Source organism: Mya arenaria, chromosome 9, assembly GCF_026914265.1.
Source record: "Mya arenaria isolate MELC-2E11 chromosome 9, ASM2691426v1".
In the NCBI taxonomy this organism is placed as follows: Eukaryota; Metazoa; Mollusca; class Bivalvia; order Myida; family Myidae; genus Mya; species Mya arenaria.
The window spans coordinates 36587390-36613427 of record NC_069130.1 but is presented as its reverse complement, the minus strand read 5'-3'; the positions used below and the strand labels follow the sequence as shown (position 1 = coordinate 36613427).

General features: G+C 35.4%; 3 protein-coding genes across 4 annotated transcripts; 2 read left to right on the top strand and 1 right to left on the bottom strand.

The window, feature by feature from the left end:
• Positions 1 to 3903: 3903 nt before the first annotated feature.
• Positions 3904 to 8603, top strand: LOC128203409 (ninjurin-B-like). Its single transcript, XM_052904819.1, has 3 exons — positions 3904 to 3998; positions 4978 to 5370; positions 6473 to 8603. Exons 2-3 carry the CDS (start codon positions 5035 to 5037, stop codon positions 6992 to 6994), a joined length of 858 nt encoding a protein of 285 aa, XP_052760779.1. The 5' UTR covers positions 3904 to 3998; positions 4978 to 5034; the 3' UTR covers positions 6995 to 8603.
• Positions 8604 to 8605: 2 nt separating this feature from the next.
• LOC128203410 (uncharacterized) lies at positions 8606 to 19467 on the bottom strand. Its single transcript, XM_052904820.1, has 8 exons — positions 19342 to 19467; positions 17193 to 17331; positions 16759 to 16852; positions 15241 to 15365; positions 14210 to 14352; positions 13948 to 13993; positions 12426 to 12577; positions 8606 to 11288 (listed from the first exon to the last, which is right to left on the bottom strand). The coding sequence occupies exons 1-8, from the start codon at positions 19350 to 19352 to the stop codon at positions 11174 to 11176; spliced, it is 825 nt and encodes a 274-aa protein (XP_052760780.1). The 5' UTR covers positions 19353 to 19467; the 3' UTR covers positions 8606 to 11173.
• Positions 19468 to 19544: 77 nt separating this feature from the next.
• On the top strand, positions 19545 to 25308 carry LOC128203411 (protein immune deficiency-like). 2 transcript variants are annotated; one of them, XM_052904821.1, is made up of 7 exons: positions 19545 to 19661; positions 20143 to 20372; positions 20754 to 20868; positions 22474 to 22547; positions 22977 to 23172; positions 24056 to 24130; positions 24833 to 25308. In XM_052904821.1, exons 2-7 carry the CDS (start codon positions 20262 to 20264, stop codon positions 25024 to 25026), a joined length of 765 nt encoding a protein of 254 aa, XP_052760781.1. In that variant the 5' UTR covers positions 19545 to 19661; positions 20143 to 20261; the 3' UTR covers positions 25027 to 25308. The 2 variants fall into 2 exon arrangements, with proteins under 2 accessions (XP_052760781.1, XP_052760782.1); XM_052904822.1 differs by having other exon boundaries at positions 19558 to 19661; positions 20147 to 20372.
• Positions 25309 to 26038: the final 730 nt, after the last annotated feature.

Sequence of the window (26038 nt, the reverse complement as noted above, 5' to 3'; positions counted from 1 at the left end):
TTGTAAAAGATTACGTCGTACGTATTTTAGCTTAAATGATTATGGCTTAAATGACAATGCATCCGCTTGCTATAAAAAAATTATACCTTAGCACTGTGATCCCAAAGGCCCTCTACGGTTGCGAGTTGTGGAGTGACCTACAGGATCATCATATATTGGCTCTAGAACGAGCCCACAGAGTATGTGTGAAACATATGCAAAATATGCCAGTATATACAAGAACAGTGATTGCGTTAAGTTGTGCTGGAATCTACTCATTAGAAACATATATAGACAAAAGAAAATTACTATTTTTCGGACAATTGTGCCGTACTGATTACACAAAAAGGTTAAAAAACTTATTCCTATTAAGACTTTGCAAATTCGAAAGCGAACCAAGTGCAGTAACAGGATTTATTCCAGACATTTACAGAATCTTAGGCAAATATAATTTAATACATGTATTATGCCACTTCCAGAGGGATGCAATTTTTCCGAGTCATGATAGCTGGAGATCTACTGTAAATAAATCTATAAATAATCGTGTTGTAACCAAATACAAAATATCACAGGAAAACGATGTGAACCTACGATTATTTAAGTCTATCCATTGTGAATATGAACCTTGTTTAATGTGGCAGTTTAGTAACATGTATAGAGACCAGCTGAAAAATTGCAGGACTGCTATGCTGATTATTAGTAAATATTTTTCAAGAAGTTTTGTGTCCAAATGCCAAGAATGTGAAATAATAACAGAACAAATGGTTTTGCACAAAATAATGTTTTGTAAAATCTCGAGCGCTTCTAGAGACGATTTATGGGTAGCGTTATGTAAATGTCTTAGTGCCAAAGTTTTCCTTGAGTTCAGTCATCTTAAACCCGATAAGCAATTAATCGAACTTTTAACTGGTTTTCCGCAGCTATCTATAGAGGACACAGTTAGAGTCAAGGCTTTCAACGCGGCACTGAAGTACATTAGGATCCTGTATAAATACGGATACAACAAATAATAACTCCCGTGATTATGACCTAGACTTTCGCTTTTCGTCGTTTAGGTTATTTTGGGCTAGCACGGTAGAAAATCAAAATATAAACAAGAAATTATAATATATGTAAACAAATTATTAACAATAAGACGTCGTAGAATGGGGAAATGTAAATGAAATTACAAAACTATGTCTCATTCACTGTATAAGTACATAGTTATCATACAGTATTACTAGATGTATTATTTATAGTTATCCTTCCTATCTGATATATTTGTTTGTTGTATATAATTTATGTAAATTTTTGTTCAATATGTTTCTTTGTATTATGTTCTGTTTATAATGTGTCATGTCTCTTCATATCGGAGGATTTGGACTGCAAATGTTCATTTTACGAATGCGAATGTCGACTGTAGGATTGCAGTTTTACATATGCATGATTCGGCTTTCAAAATTACATCATCATATTGTTAAAGGCAAGTTATACGATCTATCTTTTAGTGAGTTTATACAGGGTCGATCTGACAAATATACATTTTGACTACTATAATGACAAATGACAAATCAATACGGAAAAACTGATGAATAGATACAACAAATAGCACGTCTACATTGACAAATGTAAGAGATATTTAGTACGATTAAGAAGCACATTGTGGGAATTACACGTCTGGACTTTTGGCAACGAATAGCCTCCATAGTTGCACCCCCGCTACTGCCTTGATCCGTTTGTGCTTATTATTACAATGCAGATTTCTGTCGATTATCACTTTTTGGTTTGTAAGTTATATTTTGTAAATGAAATGAGTGTCACACACTGGATTTAGTATGCTTTGGCTTAGTTTAGAGCCCTATAACTGCAGATCTCTACTGATACTTATAAAAGAAATTGGTAACTAATAATGTAGTAAAACTGTTTATTGTTGTGTTATTACTGTAGATGAATATATAAAAAAACAAAGCACTAGTCAGCATAGTCCCATGACTTGAACGATTATTGATGTGTATTATCAAAATATTACAATTCGGCAAATGAGATTGCTTAATAATTTAGAAAGCCTCTCATTAAAATTGCCGCCAGATTTAAGTCATCCGTTGATTTATAAAGCTGGTAATTCAGCGCCCGTCTTGTGTGGAATTAGATATTTTATACAACAACAACAACAAATGTCCCTAACATAAAACTGATCAGACACTTGAAGTCGGTAAGGTACACTTTTCTTGATATCAGGCGATTTGTGATAAAACATTGAATACATGTATTTAAAAAAAATCAAAAATTAAACGATCTTTGAGTTTGAAAATCCGGTGCCAGTGGATGTTACAAATGTAATTCACGCTGCAAAAGTCCACAATCAATATTATTTGTGTTTTTTCATGACATTTAGTCCTATTGCTTGGAATGATTTTAAGTTTGAGACAGTTGGAATTTTAAACCATCAGAAATTATATTTTTCTGTCTGTGCCAAGACTGTCTGATACATAAATTGTGTCTTTATACTAATAGGAAGAAACCCAATGGTCAGTATGTGTGTGGTGAATTTGGCACGCTTGTGATAACGTTCCTTTCATTTTAATGTGGTACTCCCATCTCTCGTCTTCATTATTTAATATGGGTACACACTCAGAAAGTCGCAGACTTTATATTTTATCCCCGAATTGTTTTCTCAAGAGTATATTGTAAGCTTCCATAAAGGATAATTATATATCAAAAGTAATGGTTCTTATGAAGAATAAAGAGTTTATTTTGTAAGAAAGGTGCAGGAAACAAGGTATTTCTACGTTATGAGATGATAGTCGATCACAGTAAATCGTATAGCACCAATTTAATATGTTTGCGAATTCAGTTATTAAATACAGTAGTTATCACAAGGTGTCAAGTCATCTATGTCACAAACAAAAGGAAAATCGTGGATATGCCTTATAACATCCATGGTCACACACTAGAATCAGTGGACTCTGCCAAGTATCTACAACTGAACATACATAAAACCCTAAACTGGAATCAACATATAAATAACACAGTCAAGAAAGCTTACAACACCAGGGCTTTCATATCCAGAAACACATATCAGTGCCCTAGAGCAACAAAAGACCTTTGCTACAAGACACTCGTCCGCCTAATACTGGACTATGGTAGCATCATCTGGGATCCTCATACAAAAGAAAACAATAGCAAGATTGAAATGGTCCAGTGCAGAGCAGCCAGATATGCAACTGGAGATCATCACAGAACTAGCAGTGTAACTGCCATGTACAAAAGCTTCAATAGTCCACCTTACAGGAGAGACGTGCACAAACTAAATATGTTATGATCTACTGCATAGTCAACCATCCGGTAGCCAAACCGCTGACCAATCTCATTCCAGCCACTACCTTGAGCGGCCATCACCAGAAATTCCTGCTACCTTTCGCAAGGACCATGGTGTACCAACACTCTTTCTTTCCAGGCGTTATTCGGTTGTTGAACTCCCTACCCCAGTCAGTTGTTGACAGTGCCTCGCTTGACGCTTTCAGATCAGGGTTGCATGCTATACAGCTCCGATAAGTCTTCGTAATGATTTTATCTGCACTGTAAATATAGATATTTTTACTTACACATGAATTTAAGTTCTTGGTTTGCGCACGCAAGTTACTTTTATCACGGTACGACGACCCAGCATAGTGTGGACTGTACCTATTTGGAAGAAGAAGAAGAAGAAGAAGAAGAAGAAGAAGAAGAAGAAGAAGAAGAAGAAGAAGAAGAAGAAGAAGAAGAAGAAGAAGAAGAAGAAGAAGAAATAAAGATATAAGTGTTTAATATATGCAACACACACCTATCCAATTCACACAAAAAAAAACCAAAAGCAGAAACCAGACCTATACTGTATACTTCAAGTATGAGATTTCAACAGTTATCGTGAAACTGTTGTCTGTTCCCTATTTCAGCGTCGAATGACACGGATCAAAACGGATCAAAATAGAAAATAAATTAACACTCTACAGTACACGGCAATTATTAAATCTGACTGGGTGTGTAAAGTTAATCACTTGGTGAGTATTAATTCATTAAAGTAGGTTAAATCTCGACATTGCAAGTTTTCATTAGAATGCAGTAGTATGCATAGTAGTCATTGTTATATGACATACATCTAGTTTCGGACGTACTGCTTTCGGATAGATGGCCAAACTAAATAGATCTCTCCCTTTTCATACTGCAATGAAAGGTCCAGTGTATTATTGAATTATATGGTTGACTTAACTGTACTGAGACACTATCAAACTGTGTAGATCAAATTATAAATTTGGATAAAGGCACACTGTTAGGGGCTCTAACTTTTTATGACTTTTGTAACACTAAGCTTACTAGAAGCTATTTCGTACTCACACATTCCCGCCTGTATGAACCTTCAGGCTAATCTAGGTGGTCTTGTCTTTTTATTCCTGACACCAGTAAGGTACCTGGTAAGAAGAGTGCCAGATTTGGGGCTCGAACACACGACCATTGGAACACTAGCACTGAACTATCTGACTGAACTAACTGCGGCAATGTTCTTACACAAACACACAAGAATTTATTTTTTTAAATAACAGAGTACCAATCTCTTTACTCATACATTTGACACAGCCTGGTGTTGAGCCACTGTATTTTAAACTACTGTCTTTAGAGTCATTCCAGTTGATTAACCTTGTCTGCTTGATTCGGGTTCCATGCTGCACATGTATAGTTGACGGTTGTTAAAAGAAATCAACTTCCATTAGAAGCAGTGATGCTGATATGTGTCTTTGAAGACATATCTTGGCTGATAAAGCCACCTGAATATCTGGCACTGTGGACACCTTCAAGATATGGCTTCCATGAAGTGTATGAGGTTGACTTCTTACACCAATGTTTGGTATAAAGCCCAGCAATATATGTCCAAAATTTGAGCATGTTCAAAAAGCATTTTATCAGGGCTTGGCTTGAAGGCCTGTGTTAATTTTGACCACTCCTAATTCTTGTTTAAACACAGTTTATTCTCTTTTTTTGCAGTTTATATTGAACAAGCGATTACTGAACAGAAGGGACAGAGTGAAAAAAAATCAAGAAATGGCTTCTGCTCACTTATTGACTGGCAATCCAAAAGTCCAGGACAGGGAAAACCCATGTCAGAACCTCCTAAGTGCAGGAAACATGGGCCAACAAATGCAAAACTGGCCCACAGCAGCAAAAACAGATCAAAATGGTCAACAAGTTTCAAACTTTAGATCATTGACTTACAACAGATCACAAAGCCTTGGTTCATTGTCAGGAAATGGTAGTGAGCATTTCCAAAATGTAAATCAGGGAGCATGTTCTTGTGGTGGGAGACAGAGTGGAAGTCCATGTGCTGGTAATTGCCGCTATTCTCATGGATTCCAGACAGCATCAGAACAGGATGAAGAGGTACTAAATCAGTGGTAGTCATTGTTGTAATCGGTATTACGTCATATATCCTAGTCGGAAATCAACATTTTGCTTTAAATGAAGACTTTAAACATTCAAAGATGATTTTCTTTTACTATACCATTTTAAATGAAACAAAGGGCAGTATATGCCGCTTGAATAGCCCTGCTTTCGGTTTTTTACTGGAGTTTGATTAGGTGGATAAAATCATCAAAAACTGTTTCCAAATAATGTTTTGACAGTGCTCCATCAGAAGGCTGTTTTGGGAAAAGGTATTTCAAAGTGTTCTTAGAAACTGAACTCTCAATCAAACTCTGGTAGAAGACAGAATGCGGGGCTCCGTAAGCGGCATAGAATGCACTGTGTTACATTTAAAATGGTGTAGAAATGGTGAAGTTATCTTTGATTATAGTTTCGACGTAGCATTTATGACATATTTTGTCACGTGGTATACACACACTGATCAATAACTATTTATAAATGATAACCCTTTTCATTTTTATAAGAATGAATTAATGCAACACGATGCCAACAGTTAGACTCTTGAGTGTACATTTTGTATGAAAAATTAGATTTTAAGCTAATTTCTAATTTTGTAATACTAAAAAAAGTCTATAGCACTATATGAAACAAAAAAGAAAACAAGGATTTTAGCCAGTTTTTAAAAAAGAGCAGTGTGCTGCAGAAGAGGGACAGGGTTTTAAGAGAGAAAAGGGCAAATTGCAAATTGTATATTGGGCTGTGACAAACTTGAACATAATTAATAAATTTGACAACTTGTTAGGAATTGTGAATAATTAAAGACATAGGTTTCAATTGCAATATATGTATGTATTTTTGTATTATAATCATTTTAAAAGGTTAAATCATAATTGATAATCATAAGCATATAACTTTAACTGGGGGCAGAAGGGTGCACATGCTGGTCTCCATGTGGGCAGAAGGGTGCCACCGAAAAAGGACAGGATAGAGCACCCTTCCGTTTCTCTTTAGTTAAAACCTTAGAAAACTTTGTAATATCATTCTATTGGGAAATTGGTTTTAAATTTCATCTACATTTCACTTTAACATATAAGAACCATAATTTATTACTTGTTTTCAGATGACAAGCAATGTTAAAGAACCACAACAAAATAGAGATAAGAGAACAAATTCACAACCCAATGAAGTTCCCAAGGAAAAGAAAGAGAAGAAATCCATCACCACAAAGACATTTGCACATGGCATGATGGATGTCTCCCTTCTAACAAGCAATGCAACACAACTCAGAGCTGTGCTTTCAAATCCTGAACACGATTTTTACCGATTTCTTTTAATTCTCATTGGGCTTTCCATCACTTTGCAGATAATCTCAGGAGTGTTGTTAGTAGTGTCTGACTTTTATAAAACACAGGTAAAGGAAAAGGACCGACAGAATCAACGGAAGAGGAAAACTTTAAGTTTTATTTCACTCGCGATGGTTATGATTGTAACTGCTTTAAATATTTTGATCTCAACATTTTATACCCCGGATGTACACGGCACCAACCATCATAGACATTCACATTCACAAACGCCCAGTGAACCTAATTTTTCCCAATCTTCTTATGCAGGACCGGTACCTTCCAGTCACACAGAGTTGTGAAAAAATTGTCTGCCTTTCTTCACCAGTGTGTGTATACCACGTGATAAATTGCGTCATAAATACTACGTCAGAAGGCATTTTTTTGCTTCAAATGAAGACTTTTAAACAAAGATAACTTCACAATTTCTTCACCATTTTAGATGAAACATAGCGCAGTCTAGGCCTCTTATGGAGCTCCGCATTCAGTCTTTCGGAGTTCGATCGAGAGTTTAGTTTCTCAATACGGCCATCTGACGGAGCACTGTCAAAACATTATATTTGAAACAGGTTTGTTGAAGTGTTTGAGGAAACTTATCACCTAATCAAACTTCTGTAATGAAACGAAGGCGGGGCTCTTTAAGAGGCATAGACTGCCCTTTGTTTTATTAAATTTGGTGTAGTAAAAGAAAAGTTATCTTAGAATATTGCCTTCTGACGTAGCAAATATGCATAATTTATCACTTGGAAAACACACACTGTTCATTAGTGTAGCTTTGCACATTTTGATAGCACTATCCTTATTAGGTGCTGCCCTTTCGCACTTAAGGGACTAGATACCAAATGGTCCCAAAATCGGCAAATACAGTATTTCCTTAAAACATTCCTAGAATTGTCAATATAAGCTAGTATGATGACGATGATACATCACTCTACATGATTTAAAGAATATTTGATCACTGTCTTTGCTGTCAGAGTTTTGTGTTGTATTCATCGATATGAATTTCATGTAAGTTTTTTTATTACCGGTAATTTTCTTTTTTTCTTGCAATGGTATCATCTGGTGTCTTGTCCCTTTAATTAGTTAAAGCTGATTTATTCAAAAGTTGTAGAAGTGTAATGCACACTGACTTTTTCCAGTAGCACCCTTCTGCCTTCAAGGAGACCAGCATGTCCACTGTTTTGTCTTAATATTTGAATGCTTTTGATAATAAGATTGTTATGTTATGAAGAATGACAGCATGTGTAACTATTTATTGATACATATAATATTGTTGAGAATGGTACAGCTCTGACTGCTAGAGATAAACTGACCGCCTGTGTTGGCTGGCTGGCCTTATCATACAAGGTGAACTATAAATAGCAGGGAGGAACTAATTCATTGCTGTATAATGTTACAAAGATATATTTATTTATTTTTGTTTAAGACTTATTATATGATCATACTTCATAAATACATAAAAATTAAAATTAATTAGCTACTGAAACCTTTCACTACTTTAAATGATAAGACAATTTCCATCATTTTCTGTCAAAGTCATCATTCAAGATCTTCACAGACCAATAATATTTGCACTTTCATCCATTAGCACCCTGAGCAGCAATGAAATGCATTTACTTCCCTTATAATACCCTTATAATACCATCTTTAGGAAATTTATCATTATATTTATATGCACTCAGGTGATTTTTGTATTACAAGTTCTGAGTTGTTCATTCTTAGGATGTCTTTTATAAAGACAAGATATTATGCATATGTTATGTTTTATTATTATACTCATAGTTATACATGGAACTTTTACACTAATATTATCTCTTATGCATATCAAATGAACTATTGTTACCATCAGGTATTTTTGTTACCATCAGGTATTTTTTTCGAATTTTGAATAAAATACAAAAAGCTTATCTGTTTGTGCTGTTTATTTTAAGGCATCTTACAAAATTGTTAGTTGTTCAGTGCTGGTATTCAAAAAGCATCTTGGTAAATATTTTCCAACTTGGTAAACGTTCATTTTTAAAGTTGAATTTAAAACAAACCTACAATGTTTCTACACCAAAAATATAAAAAAAAGCTAGAGAAAGGTCAACAATAATAAATGAATATGAATAAATTTGATGATAAAACAGATCTGGTGTTAAAAAACAAGAAAACAATCACTGTAATGTTGAAAATGATCATTAAATGTTCACCAATGTAAAAATGTTCACTAAGTTGAAAATATTTACTCTAAAGCTTCATGGATACAGCCCTTGATTAAGACAGAATAAAAATAACTGAGAAACATATTAAATCCTACTTGTACATATAGTTCATCATTATCTTATTAATGTCTAGATAAAACAAAATCAGGAAAAGTTTTGTAATAAAACACAAATAATAGGGAATAAAAAAATTCTGAACAATACAGAGAAAATGTCTATATAAATTGTGTTTATTGTTACTTTCAGTCGTAAAAGGTGAATCAAACTCACCAACTTGATGATAAATAAGATTTAAAGGTACATGTTCATTTTTCATTCGAGCAGTCATCAAAAAAGTTGATTTGGTGTGAAATATGAACTTAACACTTGTTACAATGCTAAAACATCATCAAAAGTTCTATTTGCTTATAATCATTCATAAATGTGACAGAAAAAGTTGTTATTTTTTGCTAAAAAGCATTAGAAAAACTATGGTATTGAAAATTGAATAACTTTAGCCTCAAGGTTAGGCTTGGATTTACAGAATAATGTTCAAATAAGTATCTGCCCAGTAATACAAGGTGTACGAAAATCATTGAAAACAATCAAATATGTCTGAGAGTACCTATACAAGTTTTGTGTTTAAAGTTTAAAGTGTTAAAGAAACAGGGTTTAAGCTACATGTATAGGTAAAGAAAACCATGACTCTCATATATCAAAACTCGACAGAAAAGCAGTTTGTAGGTGTAGAAAATAAATGCAAGCAGGCTTGAAGATTAATCGTAAAAGAACGATAATTTCGCTGGTTGTCAATATTTAACATTAATTACATATTCATGACCAATTATCTTACACACAATGCAATAGATAGTTTAAAAATGAAATTGGTTGTGCTTCTGTATCCAGCAATAAGATATAACTGGTAACTCAAAATTGATATTAAAATTAAAAAAAATATCAATGTAAATAACTATTACTTGGTTTACAAGGCTAACTGATACCAAATGGTTTATGAAAACTTGACATTATACAAACATGAGAAAGATATAACAACAAAAATGCATGAAATAAATGCTTTAACAATACACAATGTGGGATCCAGCCCCCTTTAAAACATAGTGCCTCTTGCAAGACAGGCATATAAAAATATATCACACTTTTAAATAAACATCATGTTTAAAATTATTGTGTATAAAATTGGACAAAGCCGATCCAAACAAAAACATGATGAACTTTGTGTCAGTTCAAGGGACAAATTACAGAAGCAACTTATTAATATTTCCAATACTTATACTAAGTGGTCATTTTTCAATTTCTCAATTATTATTCCATTGTTGGGAAAAAAACCTTCAGTTTCTGTATTTCAAGTTGAAAGTTCTTAATATTTATTATACGCTTTCCAGGGAACAGAAAAAAAAATGTTACAGTGAAAGATCTAAACATACTTCACCTAATGAACATTAAAAATAAATATTTTCTCGTGAAGCTATGCCTCTCTTTAAATATAGCTTTTAGTGCTCACTCAGTGAAATATATTGCTATCTTACACTGAAACAAACAATTATCTTCTATTTCTGCGATGAGAATAAAACAGTTAATGAAATTGTCAATATTTTAGTAAAAGGTGAAATTACCACTAAAAAATAAGATACTTCCGTATTATACCCACTAATATACTCATTTGAATAGCCAAATGCTAAATAACCTTCGTTGTTAGTACTTCTAAATAGGCATAATTTCAAATTGAAGCCTTCAAGATGATACAAATCAGTAATACATGTTAGTCGGGAGATTAGTAGAGTTCTTGCATAAAGACCACAACACACGAGACAGCAGTTCAGTAACATTCAGCGGTTACAATAATAAACATATTCCATAATGTATTTAAGCATGAAACACATGCTATTTGCATATCTTATAATACACGACAATCATGGTTAACCATGGTAGGAATTACAAGCCTGGTTTGCTCACAATCATAGATTTGCATAGCTCGGCCGGTTTTCATTAAACATTTCATAATTCAAGTCACTTTCCTTATTTATGTATCTTGCTGGCCGTATGATATAATAACATTATAATAATTTCTAAAATACTTCATTTTCATTGATTATATTATAAATGCATCATTTATGATGAAAACACTTGTACTTTTCTTTTAATTTGACTATGACAATTTGAAAACTCAACTTAAATTTGGAAACTTGATATATTTTAAGTATACTGGCCTAGAATGAGTACAAGTGTTAATATTAAGGCCTGGTGACAATACAATCCAATATCGATGACTTGTTGCCTCTAGAGAATGTTACATTTTCCCTCCTTATCCTCCACGTAATCAACGGCAACCTCGTCAGACGGCATCCTGGGAATTCCATCCAACACACGTAGGTTTGGCAAGGCATGAAACACCCTGAAGCCAACAACAGTAATTAATTAAAGCTATGTGACTCAGATATTTTGTTTGTTTCTAAGAAACATGTACAATGATCACATCTATTGGTCCTTTGGATTAAACTTTCTTTATTTTACGTAACTGTCAAGAAAGTTATTCTTATGTGAGAGTTTGATGTTGTGTTGTGGTGTTCCCATGGAAAACCTATGTGTCTGGCTTGATGATCACAAACCAAACTCACATGCGCCCAGATCGGGAATCGAGCCTGTGACACCTTGGTGGGAAGAGAGTATGCTACCACTGCCCTAACCAGACCACCTAGAATTCCTTTATACCCTATCATCATAGTAATCCTTGTAATCACATTATGCTGTACGTTATCCATGTTTTAAGAAAAGGGTTCATCCCTGAGGTCAAGCTCATAGAAATAGAATGCCATGTTCCATAATAGATTTAGGCACATAATCTCTTAAAGCTGCACTCTCACAGATCGAACGTTTTGACAACTTCTTAAATTTTTTGTCTTGGATCGAGCCAATTTTTGCGAAAATGCATGAAAACCAGTTAAATAAAACTACTGACATAAAATTATATCGCAGGTATTTTACATTTTAGTTCAAAAAAGTTGTAAAAACGGTATATCTGTGAGAGTGCAGCTTCAAAATCTAGCCCAATTTGAAAGCCCTATATGATACTTATGTGTTTCTGTTTCCCATATTAAAGGAGAAAGGGTTTCCTCTGAGGTCAAGCTCTTGAAGTAGAATGCCATATAATAGATATAGGTCCGACATGTTATTAAAATCTGGCCCCATATGAAAGCCCCATATGATACATGATTCTGTATCCCATATTGAAGGAGAAAGGGTTCCTTCTCAGGCTTCGCTCATGAAGTTGAGTACCATGTTATAGGTTTAGGTCCTATATACAGTCGAAACTCGCTATTTTGAACTCTGTTATCTCAATGTTCATGTGTTAGATAGAACTTTATTCGAATGTGATGGGTTAAGTGAGACGTTTTTTGTATTTCCATTATATCAAATATTCATTATCTTAAAGTACCAGTATTTCCGGGGTCTCAAGGATTTCGCCATGGTGAGTTTTGACAATACCTTTCAAATCTATTAGCCCGATATGAAAGCCCATTATGATACTTACATGTTCCTGTATCCCATATTGAAGGCTAAAGGGTTTCCTCTGAGGTCCAGCTCTTGAAGTGGGGTCCCTTGGAGTCGATGTAGTCCACGGATGTCTGAGATTGCGTTGTTCTTCGCAGTGATGCTCTCTACTTTTGGAAGAGTTGGGAAACCCTGGCGATACATGTTATATGAATTATTTATAGCTTAACTTAGATGTTCTTTTTGAAAAAAAGTTTATTTACTTATTGTACAACTAATTTGAACTAACATCTGGATTCTGAGTTTCACTCTATGGCTCAGAAAAATGAATTCTTATTTCTTAAAGCTGCACTCTCACAGATTTACCGTTTTGACAACTTTTTTATTTATTGTTTTGGAAAGAGCAATTTTTTGCATAAATATCTGCAAACCAATGATATAAAACTGCTGACAAAAAAATCAGATTGCAGATTTTCATATTTCCGTTCGAAAATTAATGTTTTATGGCTTTAACCTTTGCCAACGGTTTAAGAAAAAATGCATAAAACATCAAATTTTGAACTTATATATGAAATTCTCTGATCTGATTTTTTGTCATCAGTCTTATATCACTGGCCGTCATAGATTTTTGCAAAAATTGACTCGTTCCGGGACATAAAATAAAAAAGTTGTCAAAACGTTAAATCTGTGAGAGTGCAGCTTTAACATCTACATCGTATAATTTAAGTTTTTGTAACATATTTTGACAAAATATTTTTTCCTGATTTTAGAACAAATTATTGATAGATACCACATTTTTACAAATGCTCCTATAAAAGCATTTCTACAATAAAATTACAATGTTGCTTTTCTGAGTCTGAGTCTGAGGAAGACTTAAGTGAATACGTGCCCTGAACTGAGGCAGTGATTATGTACAGTCTCATGTCTGAGTTCAGACTGGAGACTCAATATAGCATAGCTTCATTTTATTGTAGCTTTCCTTCTAACAACGCATTGATAGTGAGCTGTCCTGAAATATATTACTATTTGAGTGTTTTACTATTATTAACATATTTTTTTTAAAGAATTGGAATACTGTCAAAATAATTTTTTGTTCCTTTATAAAAATCCTTTTCTGAGTCTAGACATGGACTTAACAATGGCACCTGAACTGACATATCTAATTAGCTATATTCAGTGGTTTGAACCAATATGAGAGAAAAAGTCATGAGCCTTGATGATTGAAGCTCAGATTAAGTTTATCTAGAACACAACATCTAAGACATAAAATCTAGAACACAACCTCTAAGACATAAAATCTAGAACACAACATCTAAGACACAAAATCTTGAACATAACAGTTAGAACACAACATCTAAGGCACAACATAATTATAAGAAACAAAATCTAAAACATCACATATTAGACACAACACCTAAAACACAACATCTAAGACACAATATTTTCTACACAACAGCTAAGTCACAACATCTAAAACACAACATTTACTACACAACATTTATGACACAACATCTAAGACACAACATCTCAAACACAACATCTAAGACACCATCACAACTTACCAGGAAACTTTTCAAGTAATTATCATTGATGTTGATATGGAGGCAACTGAAAAATAACATCAGCAATTGGTTTATACTTTTTTCCCCTCAATCAAGATTTATATTTTTAAAAACTCTTTTTTCTTGGTTGCAATATTCTTCATCGTGTCCGTAACATGTAGATTTTTATGAATCCATATTGGGTAATGAAGTCTACTGTGTATTGAACACTCAACACAACTAAATGTACGTTCTTCCACAAGAAATAAAGACTTATACTAACCTTGGAAATGTCATCTTGCCGAGATAGTATAGTGTATTCTGAGAAAGGTTGATTGTATGCGCCATCCCACATCTAGAAAGGATTCGTAACATGTTCCGACGCTGGTAGTCATCCTGCAGCTCCTGGTAGCTTAGGTTCACAACCTGTTGGTGGAAAAAACAAAATTGTATGAAATGTAACATATCTCTCGGTGATTATGTAAAGGTTGATACATGAAATGAAGTCTGTGCAGAGGCACATTGAGCAAGGAGCAGCAAGGTGTTACTTATAACACTGGTAGTCGGTCTGCTACTACTGTTTACGGTATCTTAGGTTAACAACCTGTTGTTGGAAAATGGAATTGTATTAAATATAATGCATGATACTCTTGGTGGTTCTGTAAGGGTTGATACATGAAGGAATCTGTGCAAAGACACATCCAGCATGGATCATAAACATCTTACCACACTGGTTGTCATACCATAACTCCTGAAAGCTTAGGTTTACAGTCTGTTGGTGGACAATGAAATTGTATGAAATATAATGCATCTCTTGGTGATTCTGTAAAGGTTGATACATGAAAGAAACAGTGCAAAGACACATCCAGCATGGATCATACACATCTAACTACACTGGTGGTCATACTGTAACTCCTGGTAGCTTAGGTTTACAACCTGTTGGTGGAAAACTTAAATGTATGAAATATAAAGCATCTCTTGGTGATGTCTGCATGATTGATTGGCTGTGTAGTTGCACACTGAGCAAGGATCAGCAACATGCTACGTCACGCTGGTAGTCATCCTGCAACTTCTGGTAGCTAAGGTTCACAATCTACTGGTGAGAAACATTGGATTTAAAAATAAAACTGGAATTTTGGAGAGCTTGGTCATACCAGCAGATGCTGATCAAACTCTTATTTGCTATGATTTTTTATTCATTTATTGAAATGAAACATTCATAGTAATGTTTAAAATTAGGTGGTGTATGAAAAAATAATAATCCATTGTATGATTTAAAGAAAAAGAATACAATAAATAACACTTCAGACTTACCCTGGCCCTCTCCCAGTTCTCTTGCTGGTTGCTATGGTGAAGACGCTCTTTCCCTGCGTAGTTATGGTGGATAGGAATGCCCTCTTGCTCTATCTTGAAAAACATCTTCTCCTTCTCGGGGGGGCCTGAAGTATCAATTTAGATAAATAAGTACATGATAATTCTTATAACTATCTAATCATTGATAGTATCCACTCAAACAGACCTGTTGTCCCACACTTGTATATATGTATACACTTGATTGTTTTGTCTTAATTCCACTACTGGATCAGAAAAATTGGTCTTTTATCCTACCCCTGGATCTGGGAAATTTGTGAAAAATCCCAACCCTAGATCAGGAAAATTTGTGAAAAATCCCAACACTAGATCACGGTAATTTGTCTTTAAAATCCCAACCCTGGATCACGGTAATTTATCTTAAATCCCAACCCTGGATCACGGTAATTTGACTTAAATCCCAACCCTGGATCACAGTAATTTGACTTAAATCCCAACCCTGGATCACGGTAATTTGTCTTAAATCCCAACCCTGGATCACGGTAATTTGTCTTAAATCCCAACCCTGGATCACGGTAATTTGTCTTAAATCCCAACCCTGGATCACGGTAATTTGACTTAAATCCCAACTCTGGATCACGGTAATTTGACTTAAATCCCAACCCTGGATCACAGTAATTTGACTTAAATCCCAACCCTGGATCACGGTAATTTGTCTTAAATCCCAACCCTGGATCACGGTAATTTGTCTTAAATCCCAACTCTGGATCACGGTAATTTGACTTAAGTCCTTGGGCGTTCCAGGCCAGGTCAAAATTCAGGCCAAGTCTATTTCCTGTATGGTGGTCTCACCAGACCTTTTTTATTGTCACAACATTATTAATTATCGATACTGTAATTGGTAGAGGGAGATAAACTTTTCAAAAACTATCATGCGGATAAATTTTAATGCTATTCGCACATACTGCATGCTACATTTTAAGTTACTGAATGTTGTCTCTAAATACAACATCGGACACACGTTACGTTGACTTCTACTCCAGTCATTAGAATAAAACACTCATGCTAAAGAGCTCAAGTATACATGTAGTATCAATAATTTTTGTGCTGTCACTATAACTTAAATGTGACCTGAAGTGTTGGAATGGCTCATTCAATATTATTCAGAGGATAGTAAGTGCCAGTACGTCCTAAATAAGAGCAATTTACTTTCAAGTTTGAACCTGGGTCCGTATTCAATAAGCATCTTAGTCAATATTTCCAACTTAGTTAGAATTTCGTAATTTTTGACAACGATTATTTTAAATACCCGCTACTTTTCATCAGATTTATTTATATGCATAAATTGTTAAGACAATTTTCTTGCCTATTTTCATATTTTTGGTGTACAAACATTGTTCGTTTTCTTAAAATTCAAATTAGAAAAATGGCAATTTTTCACTTAGTTGAAAATAATTGCTAAAATGCTTATTGAATACGGCCCCTGATGCTTAACATAGAATCAAATTGGTATGGTCTTACCTGCCCTGACCCGAGGAGCATGTAGCTGATCTCCTCTTAGACATGTTTCCCGCAGGTCATGCCATACAGAGTAGCGGAACTTGTGTGAGGGCAACTGAAATTGGTATAAAATTATCATTTAGAAATCAACTGCTTGTAAGTACATAAAAACAAAACAACATATGCTAAGTATGAATCAAGGAGTTAATGTATTTGTATCTCATTCAAACATTCAACTGTAGAAATGCAGACTTTACAATTAATGAACTTACACTATTAGCTAGCATTCACAGTCTTTTCAGAACTTAAGGTTTAAAGCCAAGATAAAACATTTAATGTTATTACATATATTTTGTGTTTTTCGTGCATTTGCAAGCATAAGTTGGGATGCAATATAAATTAAAATTGTGCGAAATAGGTCTGTCTTGTAAATTCATATAACATCTTGTTTTTACCTGTGGCAGAATATCACCATCTGTCTGGAATGGATTGCTTTTTTCAGCTATTTTGTTGGAACTAGTCAGTGGAGGAATAAGTCCTCCGGATAAGCTTGATTCAGTGAGGGACGTTGTGTCATGTCCACTGTCTGTCACACTGAAAAAAAGAAGTAACAATATCTCATCACTGTAACATGTAATTTTTTATAGGTAAGTCCTATATGATAGAGTTAATTGTAGCTGGGTCTTTGTTGACTTGCAAAAACTTCAATGCTGCCAAGCCATGATGAGAAATGAAGGAAACTGTGTAAGATTTTTGGCATGCATATTTATATAGTGGATATTTCTGTCATCTCATAATGGCAAAACGCCAAAATGTTATTTAGGACAATGACTATCTATCTTCTTGTGATCTTTCATAAATGTCAAACCCTTACTGGGGACCTAGACATATATATATATATATATATATATATATATATGCTGGTCAAGCTGCAATAATGTCAGTAAGGGTTATGAAAGAAACAAAACTTACAAAAGCAAACATAAAAATAAGAGGTAGAGATTAGGTCTATGGTGAAACCTATACACTTGAATTTGTACATATAGTTCTGGAATATAAGAAATAATGTATCAGCACATTTATTTGGTCGTTCAGGCATGTTGGAGCAGCAACACTAGCACCGATACAACAAAATGCCAAATATACATCAAGGATGCTAAGTACCGATACGTCCAAGGTACCTTACTATGGATTTAATGTTAAGCTTAAGTAATATGATACTCCCGCCTCTAGAGTTTATTTATACCGTTTTACTGCTTAGGGCACACTGTAGTTGTCTCGTCTAAAATAATAGATGTGTTATACAGGATTCTTCTAATCCCTGCCATATCAAAAATCGTAAAAAAATCTGTCAAAGTGCAATTATTTGAACTAACAGTTGTCTTGATGTGTTCTTGGTGTTCATACATGTATGTACATGTAGATGAATAAAGAGTCACTGACATTACAGAGCAGACATAACAGACCATATTTGGGGACATTACGAACCATGTTATATAAATTAAATCACAGTTTGGCTTTAACATTATAACAGACCATATTTGATAATATGATATTATATAAATGGACTTATGCGAAGAGTGGCCAAAACAAAAATCGTCAAATGTATCCCTGTAAAGCTACAACTCTCTACCATTTAACACCAGGCTTATAAATTGGTAATGTTGTGCATCGATGTTGAATAATAGTGACGAAATTGTTCAATATATACCCGACAGTGATCTAAACTTAATTTTAATTTGTCATTAGAGTCATTATTTTAAAATAAATATCTTCTGGGTCTCGAATACCGTTATACATGTACTGGTACACAACCTGTCAGATTTGTCCCAGATTTAAAGATATTGGGATAATTGATAAACACTCGACACATGTACCCAGTAAGTGTTTTATGATATCTGAACATGTTTTTTGGTCAAAATGACATAAACAAATATGTATTTATGCACCAGTCAATTGTAACCACAGGTATACCGGGGATAGCTGTGGTAATGGGCAGTGTTTTTACCTTTCAGGTGCCCCGGCAGTGCCAAGTGAATGCGGTGTTTTTGTTTCGCGCAACATATATAGCGGGGAAAGGGCCTTACCTAGCGTCTCTGGGGTGCGGGGGCATTTGGCGGGGATTTTACCATCTATTCGTATCGGCAGGGCGGGGATTTTATTGAAAAACTTTGTCATTATTATTCAACATCAATGCATATTATTACAGTATATCATTTCGCCCGTTGTTAAATGGTAGAGAGTTGTAGCGTTACAGGGATACATAAGAAATGTCAAAATAATAAAAAAGTATCCCTGATCGCTCATTATTGTAGCTAGTTCATTAATAAAAGCCAATACTATTTTACGAAAATGTCAATTTATAACGGAGATTATTTCAAGATTGTGGCTGCGTTGATTCTCTGCGTATGGACCGTTCCTACTTTTTGCTGGGATGGTGGACGTCGTGAGTCTGCGATAGTAATAAAAATCGTCAAAAGACTCGTTTAGGTGGACTATTAAAAAGTCCAGTCATTTTTGGCTATCTCAATCAGAAAAAAGAGTTTCCTAATTAAGCATATGAAGAAGACCAAGGTACTTAAAAAATAAATATTTGACAATTACCTTTCTGACATGTTTGCTTTATTCTGTTAATTTGTTACATTTCTCGATTAAATTTTCAGTTCGACTAACTTCTCTTGCAGCACCTGTTTGTTTTGATTTAATGTGGCGGTAAACGTCATCAAACTATGTATTCATGTCATCGTAATCATGGCAACATGACGCTTTTGATAAATCAAGCGTCTATGTGACATGATTGCAAAATCGAAAGCGAAAGTAGGAAATTTTAATAGTCTATAAATAATTTTATTGTTGTGAAAAAGGTTTTATCATATACACTGTTTTCATTCCTGTTTGTATTACGTCAGGATTTTATCATTGCGGTATTGTAAATTATTTTTCATTATTTTAACCGTTAATTAAGTTTTAAAAAGTATGAAAATGATTGTGTTTCTAACATAAAAAGTTGTATACATACATGTATTGACTTTTGACTAATCTATTGGGTGTACATCTAACAAACGGGTATACATATGTCAAGAGATAACGGGCATTCAGAGAAACGCTTTTTATCATTTTATTTTTTTGTTTCCCTGTACCGCCACAACTCTCAGCCAAAAAAAATCAAGTTTTATGAGGTGAAATTCCATTTCAATTTCACAAAATTCTTTGTTCCTTGTCTGTTGTTAAAATAGATCTACATACACCGTAACACAACGCCGATGTACCCGAATCATATTATTTCTTTAAATTTAATTATACCTTTTTTAGAATATGACATATACAGTATAAATGGGACAGTTCTAATATGAGGCCGGCAAATTTATTCTTGTTTTTTTTTTATTATACGTTTTATCATTCTAGTTAGGCACTGGAAAAACAACGAGATCAACAACATTTGAGCAACAACATACCAAGAAGAAACACAATATAAGTTGCAAATCGACCAAAAAAACAACAGAAGATAGAAAAGTAGCCTGAAAATGTCCGAGAAAACCGAAAAGAAAAAGAAGTCGAAACACAAACATAGACACATGTCAGCTGACGAGATTGACAGTGTGGTGGACAAGGAAGTCGGCAAGGCAATGAAACAGGTCGGTTAAACCTTCCTAGTTAAGTTTTTATTTCAATATAGGAGAATACAGTTATAAGAAAAATACGCTGAAAAAACATTTCAGACTAAAAATTGTTAAAATTTCCACACCCTCTACCAACATTTTTAACCAAATCCGTTTCGGCTCGGCCCTAAGCTACGTCACCTCTTATGTGATATCCTGGGACCGCCCCTGATTTTTTATTTTGTATTGAAGACAATAGTTCAAAACCTCTTCAGAGGTTGTGCTGAACTGTTCTCTTTTTTCATAACTTTCGGAATTGTAACAAAGATGATCTTATGATAAATGACATTAAGTAGTTTAATGACCTATACAATGTATATATGAAAATAAAGCATCTTGATTTTGTTTGTTGTTCAGATGGAAAAGGCAATGAAGCAGGCAAAGTTGGCAGAGAAGGAGAGCCGACGGGCGTTCAAGCTAGGCAAGGACATTCCGGAGGGCGTTAATTACACCACCGGTACCGACGGCAAAGGTTTGAAGCCGATATTTCTGTATAGAATGTATGTGCATTGGGCTTAGACTTATATAAAGCCGTTGAACGTAACAGGGATCCAGGGGCAGCACCAGGATTCGACGTAAGAGGAAGCGTTTCTTAGGGGCGTAACCTTTTGAATTACCACCAGAACCGAAACTTATTTGGTTTTAAGTGTTGGAAGGGGGGAGGGGTGGTAGTCTGCAAAGAAATTTTTAGCAAGTTCTAGGCCGAAATGCTGCATTTTGGGCGTTTTTTTTATACTTTTTCTCCTTTATTGAAATATTAAGTAAACTTGGACGCTTTTAGGGGGGGGGGGTGCGCCCCCTCCCCTGGGTCCGCTAGTGGAATCCAATCCGCATACAGAGGGCGTATGCTACACCACCGACGGTAAAGATAAAGTAAAGTATTTGTAGCTTTAATTAATTTGTATTTGTGTATGTGCATTGGGCTAAAACTGAGAATCGATGGGCGTTCAAGGAAAGCTAGGATGTTTTGGAGGGCGGCGTTCTACCTTATCTTGCCCACGATCCTAGCCTTATTTTGCATTCGGGCAAAGATAAAATAAGTACCCGTAAGTAAAAAAAAACAAAAAACTTTTACTTAATTTTGTTTAACTGAGGTGGGAGCATAAAATTCTATCATTCCCGCCCGGGCAAGATAGGTTCAACCCAAGCCTCACACAGGGTTTTCTCGGTAAATCTCGTTTCCGCAAAACATCATAGGCTCGGGTTGGGATATACCTATCTCACTGCCACTGAAGATACTTATACTCTCCCTGATTTTACATACTTTTACGTCTCTTTTCATTTCAGGCATCAAGATCATTCATCAAACACTCTCCCTGATTTTACATACTTTTACGTCTCTTTTCATTTCAGGCATCAATATCATTCATCAAACACTCTACCTGATTTTACATACGTTTACGCCTCTTTTCATTTCAGGCATCAAGATCATTCATCAAACACTCTCCCTGATTTTACATACTTTTACGTCTCTTTTCTTTTCAGGCATCAAGATCATTCATCAAACACTCTCCCTGATTTTACATACTTTTACGTCTCTTTTCATTTCAGGCATCAAGATCATTCATCAAACACTCTCCCTGATTTTACATACGTTTACGTCTCTTTTCATTTCAGGCATCAAGATCATTCATCAAACACTCTCCCTGATTTTACATACTTTTACGTCTCTTTTCATTTCAGGCATCAAGATCATTCATCAAACACTCTCCCTGATTTTACATACGTTTACGTCTCTTTTCATTTCAGGCATCAAGATCATTCACCAAACACTCTCCCTGATTTTACATACTTTTACGTCTCTTTTCATTTCAGGCATCAAGATCATTCACCAAACACTCTCCCTGATTTTACATACTTTTACGTCTCTTTTCATTTCAGGCATCAAGATCATTCATCAAACACTCTCCCTGATTTTACATACGTTTACGTCTCTTCATTTCAGGCATCAAGATCATTCATCAAACACTCTCCCTGATTTTACATACTTTTACGTTCCTTTTCATTTCAGGAATCAAGATCATTCATCAAACACTCTCCCTGATTTTACATACGTTTACGTCTCTTTTCATTTCAGGAATCAAGATCATTCACCAAACACACAATTATCCTGGGACTGTCGTGCATATTGAAAGTGCCAAAAATATTCAGGTACAGTACAAGTATATTACTTGAACATGTAGTGTATAAAAAATAAAGCCCTGGCACAGGTTAAAGGCTGGGACTGTCTCTATACTAGATGCTTTTGTTTCTGCTGCTGTTTGTTGATTTCGTCTTTTTAGTCTAGAATACTACTATTATTAAAAATTACAAACCCCGCTGGCTTGAACTCCAAGGGACCAGCGAAAATTTTTCGAGCCAAGCGGGAATGGTTATCTTCAGTATTATTAGTTACATCCAGTTCGAGCAAACGTAGAATTCGAGGCAAACGAGTTCGAGTCAACGAGTTTGACTGTTTAATTTGTAAACATTCTTAGTTTAATGTGCTTGAAATTCATGGAACAATTAGTAATTTAAACATGTTGAGTATTGAACCCGGCTTATTTCTTTATCCGTGTATATACTTTGTTTATCTTTTAGGTTGGTTCCCACAACAACATTGTCATCAACCAACGACGGTCCGGTCGCTCCTCGCGCCACAGAGCCGGAAGTAGCTCTTCAGATGAGGATGAATATCGGGGAAGGGGTGGGGCAGAGGGCGGTGTCAAGGGGGAGGAAGGTCAAAAAGGCGGGGCTTTTGATGAAGAAGTGCAGGCGAGAGTGGATAGATTATTACGTATGTGTTTTAAGTAAACTTATATATTACAGTCGAACCCCGATGGCTCGAACTCGCATGCACGAATTCTTCGTTGGCTCGAACTGGATATTAAGGACCGTTTTTTTATTCTGACGCTTAGCATTTCCACTTGGCTCGATTTTTCCGAGGCTCGAGGTATTCTCGCCGGTCCCCATGAGTTCGAGCCAACGAGCTTCGACTGTATATACTATTAGACTACACCTCTGTTGTCAACACAGGTACAGAAATTCATAAATTACATGTTGTTTTATTATGCGTGTTAAAACACCGTCATTTCTTAACTTGATAGTCATAATAATTTGACTGCTGTCTTTAAAATGTAATTGTGGTAACAGGTTTTTCATCATGGCAGTCATACAGCACACACAATATACCGGTTTTTTGAGTATGATCTTTCGGACTGTAAGAACCCATTTTTAAATCTTCAGCGGGATCGATAGTATTCAGTGATTTTTTTTTGGAATTATTTTTACAGCATGCTCCTTGCAATTTGGGAAAAATGCCGCCTTTGGGAAAAATACACAATCAGGCAAAAATAGCATACTTTTTACTGTGAAAGAGTTAGTATTGTAAAGATTTTGTTTTTATTTATTAACGTGATGTACATTTATCGAATTGGAAAAAATTTATAAAATTTTGGGGAAAAATGGACAGTTTTTCGCAAGGGGAAACAGCCTTTTGAAGGCAGTAAATTGCACTAAAATGTCACTGGTCCGTAGTTGTTGTTGTTGTTGTTGTTGTTGTTGTTAACGACTCAAGGTATCTGTAAGTTGGTAACTTAACGATACGTATTGTACCAATCTGTTAAAATTTGGCGAATGTAGAACAGCTGGGTCATTGTGTTGCTTTATTTTTTAATTAGAATCAGAGCGAGAGATGACGCCTGCAGATGTAAGCACCGTCAGCGAGTTTGTTGGCAAAGATTGGAGGAGATTCCGTAAGTTGCTATGTACTTGTAGATTTCTTTATATATATTTGCCCATTGTACGTCTGGCTTGTAAGATAACTTTGATGTTAGGGGTGCGTGTGGATTAAGGAAGTCAGCAGAGCCTTGGGGCATTCTTATGTGGGCGAAGTCGTCGTTATGATATTATACAAAAACATGTAAGCCACATTGGAAATATGGTGTTTTAAAGTCAATATCATCATAACATCTTCTTCTTCTTCTTCTTCTTCTTCTTCTTCTTCTTCTTCTTCTTCTTCTTCTTCTTCTTCTTCCTTCTTCTTCTTTGTCTTCTTTTTTATCTTCTTCTTTGTCTTTGTTTTCTTCTCTGTCTTTTTCGTCATAGTTATAGCTCTACAGCCGTTTAATAAAATAATGTTGACAATTATGCACCAGTCAATTGTAACCACGCCCCCCCCCCCCCGTGGGCCGTGTCTTTACCTTCCAGGTGGCCCCGCAGTGCCATGGATTTTACCTGGGGTTGGCTGGACGGTAAGTCAAAGTCCCCGCTATTCCCCGGACCTGGGGGGGGGCGTGGTTACAATTGACTGGTGCATTACAGTTACGCATAACATGACTGTATCAATAGTGTGTAAAGCTTGAAAAAAAAACTGGACGGACGTTGGATTATTACAAGTCTTACTAACTTTCTTGATAACGTAAACACATTCTTAAGTTCCGTTCACATGATTTCAGTTCGAAATTTGGGTTTGGAGGATGAAGCAATAGAAGCATTACGTCACGACCACCACGTGGACGGATTACGTCAGATTTTGTACGAGGGAGTGATGACGTGGAAGAAACGTCGTGGGCGGGTCACGCTCGGGGAACTCGGGCGCGTGCTGCAGAAAACAGGACAATACAGCGCTCTCTCTCGACTACGGGAATAAAGATGTGTTGTAAATGTGTTTTCTATGAATGGAAGTGACGGTGATTTTGAAATGTTCCTTAATTGCAATCTGCTGGTTACAATATTTACAGCTATCTCCGATAAGTTTTGATCGCAAATATTGTAATGCACACACACACACACACACGCGCGCACATATATGTAAACTATATAGGTCATTTGTTTTCAAAAGTCTTTAAAAAACTGAATGTTTCGAATACTGACAAATGTGTACATAATAAAAAATTAATCATGAACATGTTAATGATGTCTATCATATTTTGAATTATCCCCCCACCCTCACCCCCACCCGTGTCGATGTGTGGAGGAGTTGATGTAGGATTGTCCCCCCTTATCCGCCCGTCAATAAAGTTGTTTCTTTGTTTGTCCGCTCCAGTTAGAAGGATTTCGTCGAAACTTGATAATATGTTACACTTAACAAGGTGACCTAAAGAACCCAAGTTTGAGCATGGCTGAGTTGAGGTCAAATTCACTGTACAACCTCAAACGTTCGGGGCTTGGTATTCCTATCGGCTCTATTTCCTTACACCTTTGAATTAGGAGTATATCAATGAAACTTGGTTTACCTGATCAACTCCTCAAGGCTACGCGCATAACTTATATGAGAAGCTCGGAGCCCATCCAGGTCAAGGTCACGAATTTCTAATTCTTATTTCGTGTCGGCTCCATAAATCTTACATTAATGGGGGTAAATTAAGTTCAATTCCTGGAATTAACGTGTAGAATCCTTGTTTGCTCAAAGTCAACGTCACAATATTAGATGGAATGTTTGATTTCCGCGTTCCGTATCCATATCCACTAGCAGGACGAGGAGGGCGCACCCCAAGAAAATACCCCAAGTTTACTTTTTATTACAGTACAGGAGGAAAAATAAAACTGAAAAATACACCCAATTTGCACCATCTCGGAATAGAAATTGTTAAAATTTTCCTGGAGTACCCCAAATCACCCTGCCAACACTTTCAGCTAAATAAACTGCGGTTATGAGGGAG

Coding starts and splice junctions, on each gene's coding strand:
- LOC128203411 (XM_052904821.1), top strand. CDS start 20,262: ATGTCCGAGAAAACCGAAAAGAAAAAGAAGTCGAAACACAAACATAGA. Junction 20,373..20,753: donor TCGGCAAGGCAATGAAACAG/GTCGGTTAAACC, acceptor TTTGTTGTTCAG/ATGGAAAAGGCAATGAAGCA. Junction 22,548..22,976: donor AAAGTGCCAAAAATATTCAG/GTACAGTACAAG, acceptor TTTATCTTTTAG/GTTGGTTCCCACAACAACAT.
- LOC128203409 (XM_052904819.1), top strand. CDS start 5,035: ATGGCTTCTGCTCACTTATTGACTGGCAATCCAAAAGTCCAGGACAGG. Junction 5,371..6,472: donor CATCAGAACAGGATGAAGAG/GTACTAAATCAG, acceptor ACTTGTTTTCAG/ATGACAAGCAATGTTAAAGA.
- LOC128203410 (XM_052904820.1), bottom strand. Junction 15,366..16,758: donor TGCTCCTCGGGTCAGGGCAG/GTAAGACCATAC, acceptor TTGATACTTCAG/GCCCCCCCGAGAAGGAGAAG. Junction 12,578..13,947: donor ATTACTTGAAAAGTTTCCTG/GTAAGTTGTGAT, acceptor ATGTATCGCCAG/GGTTTCCCAACTCTTCCAAA.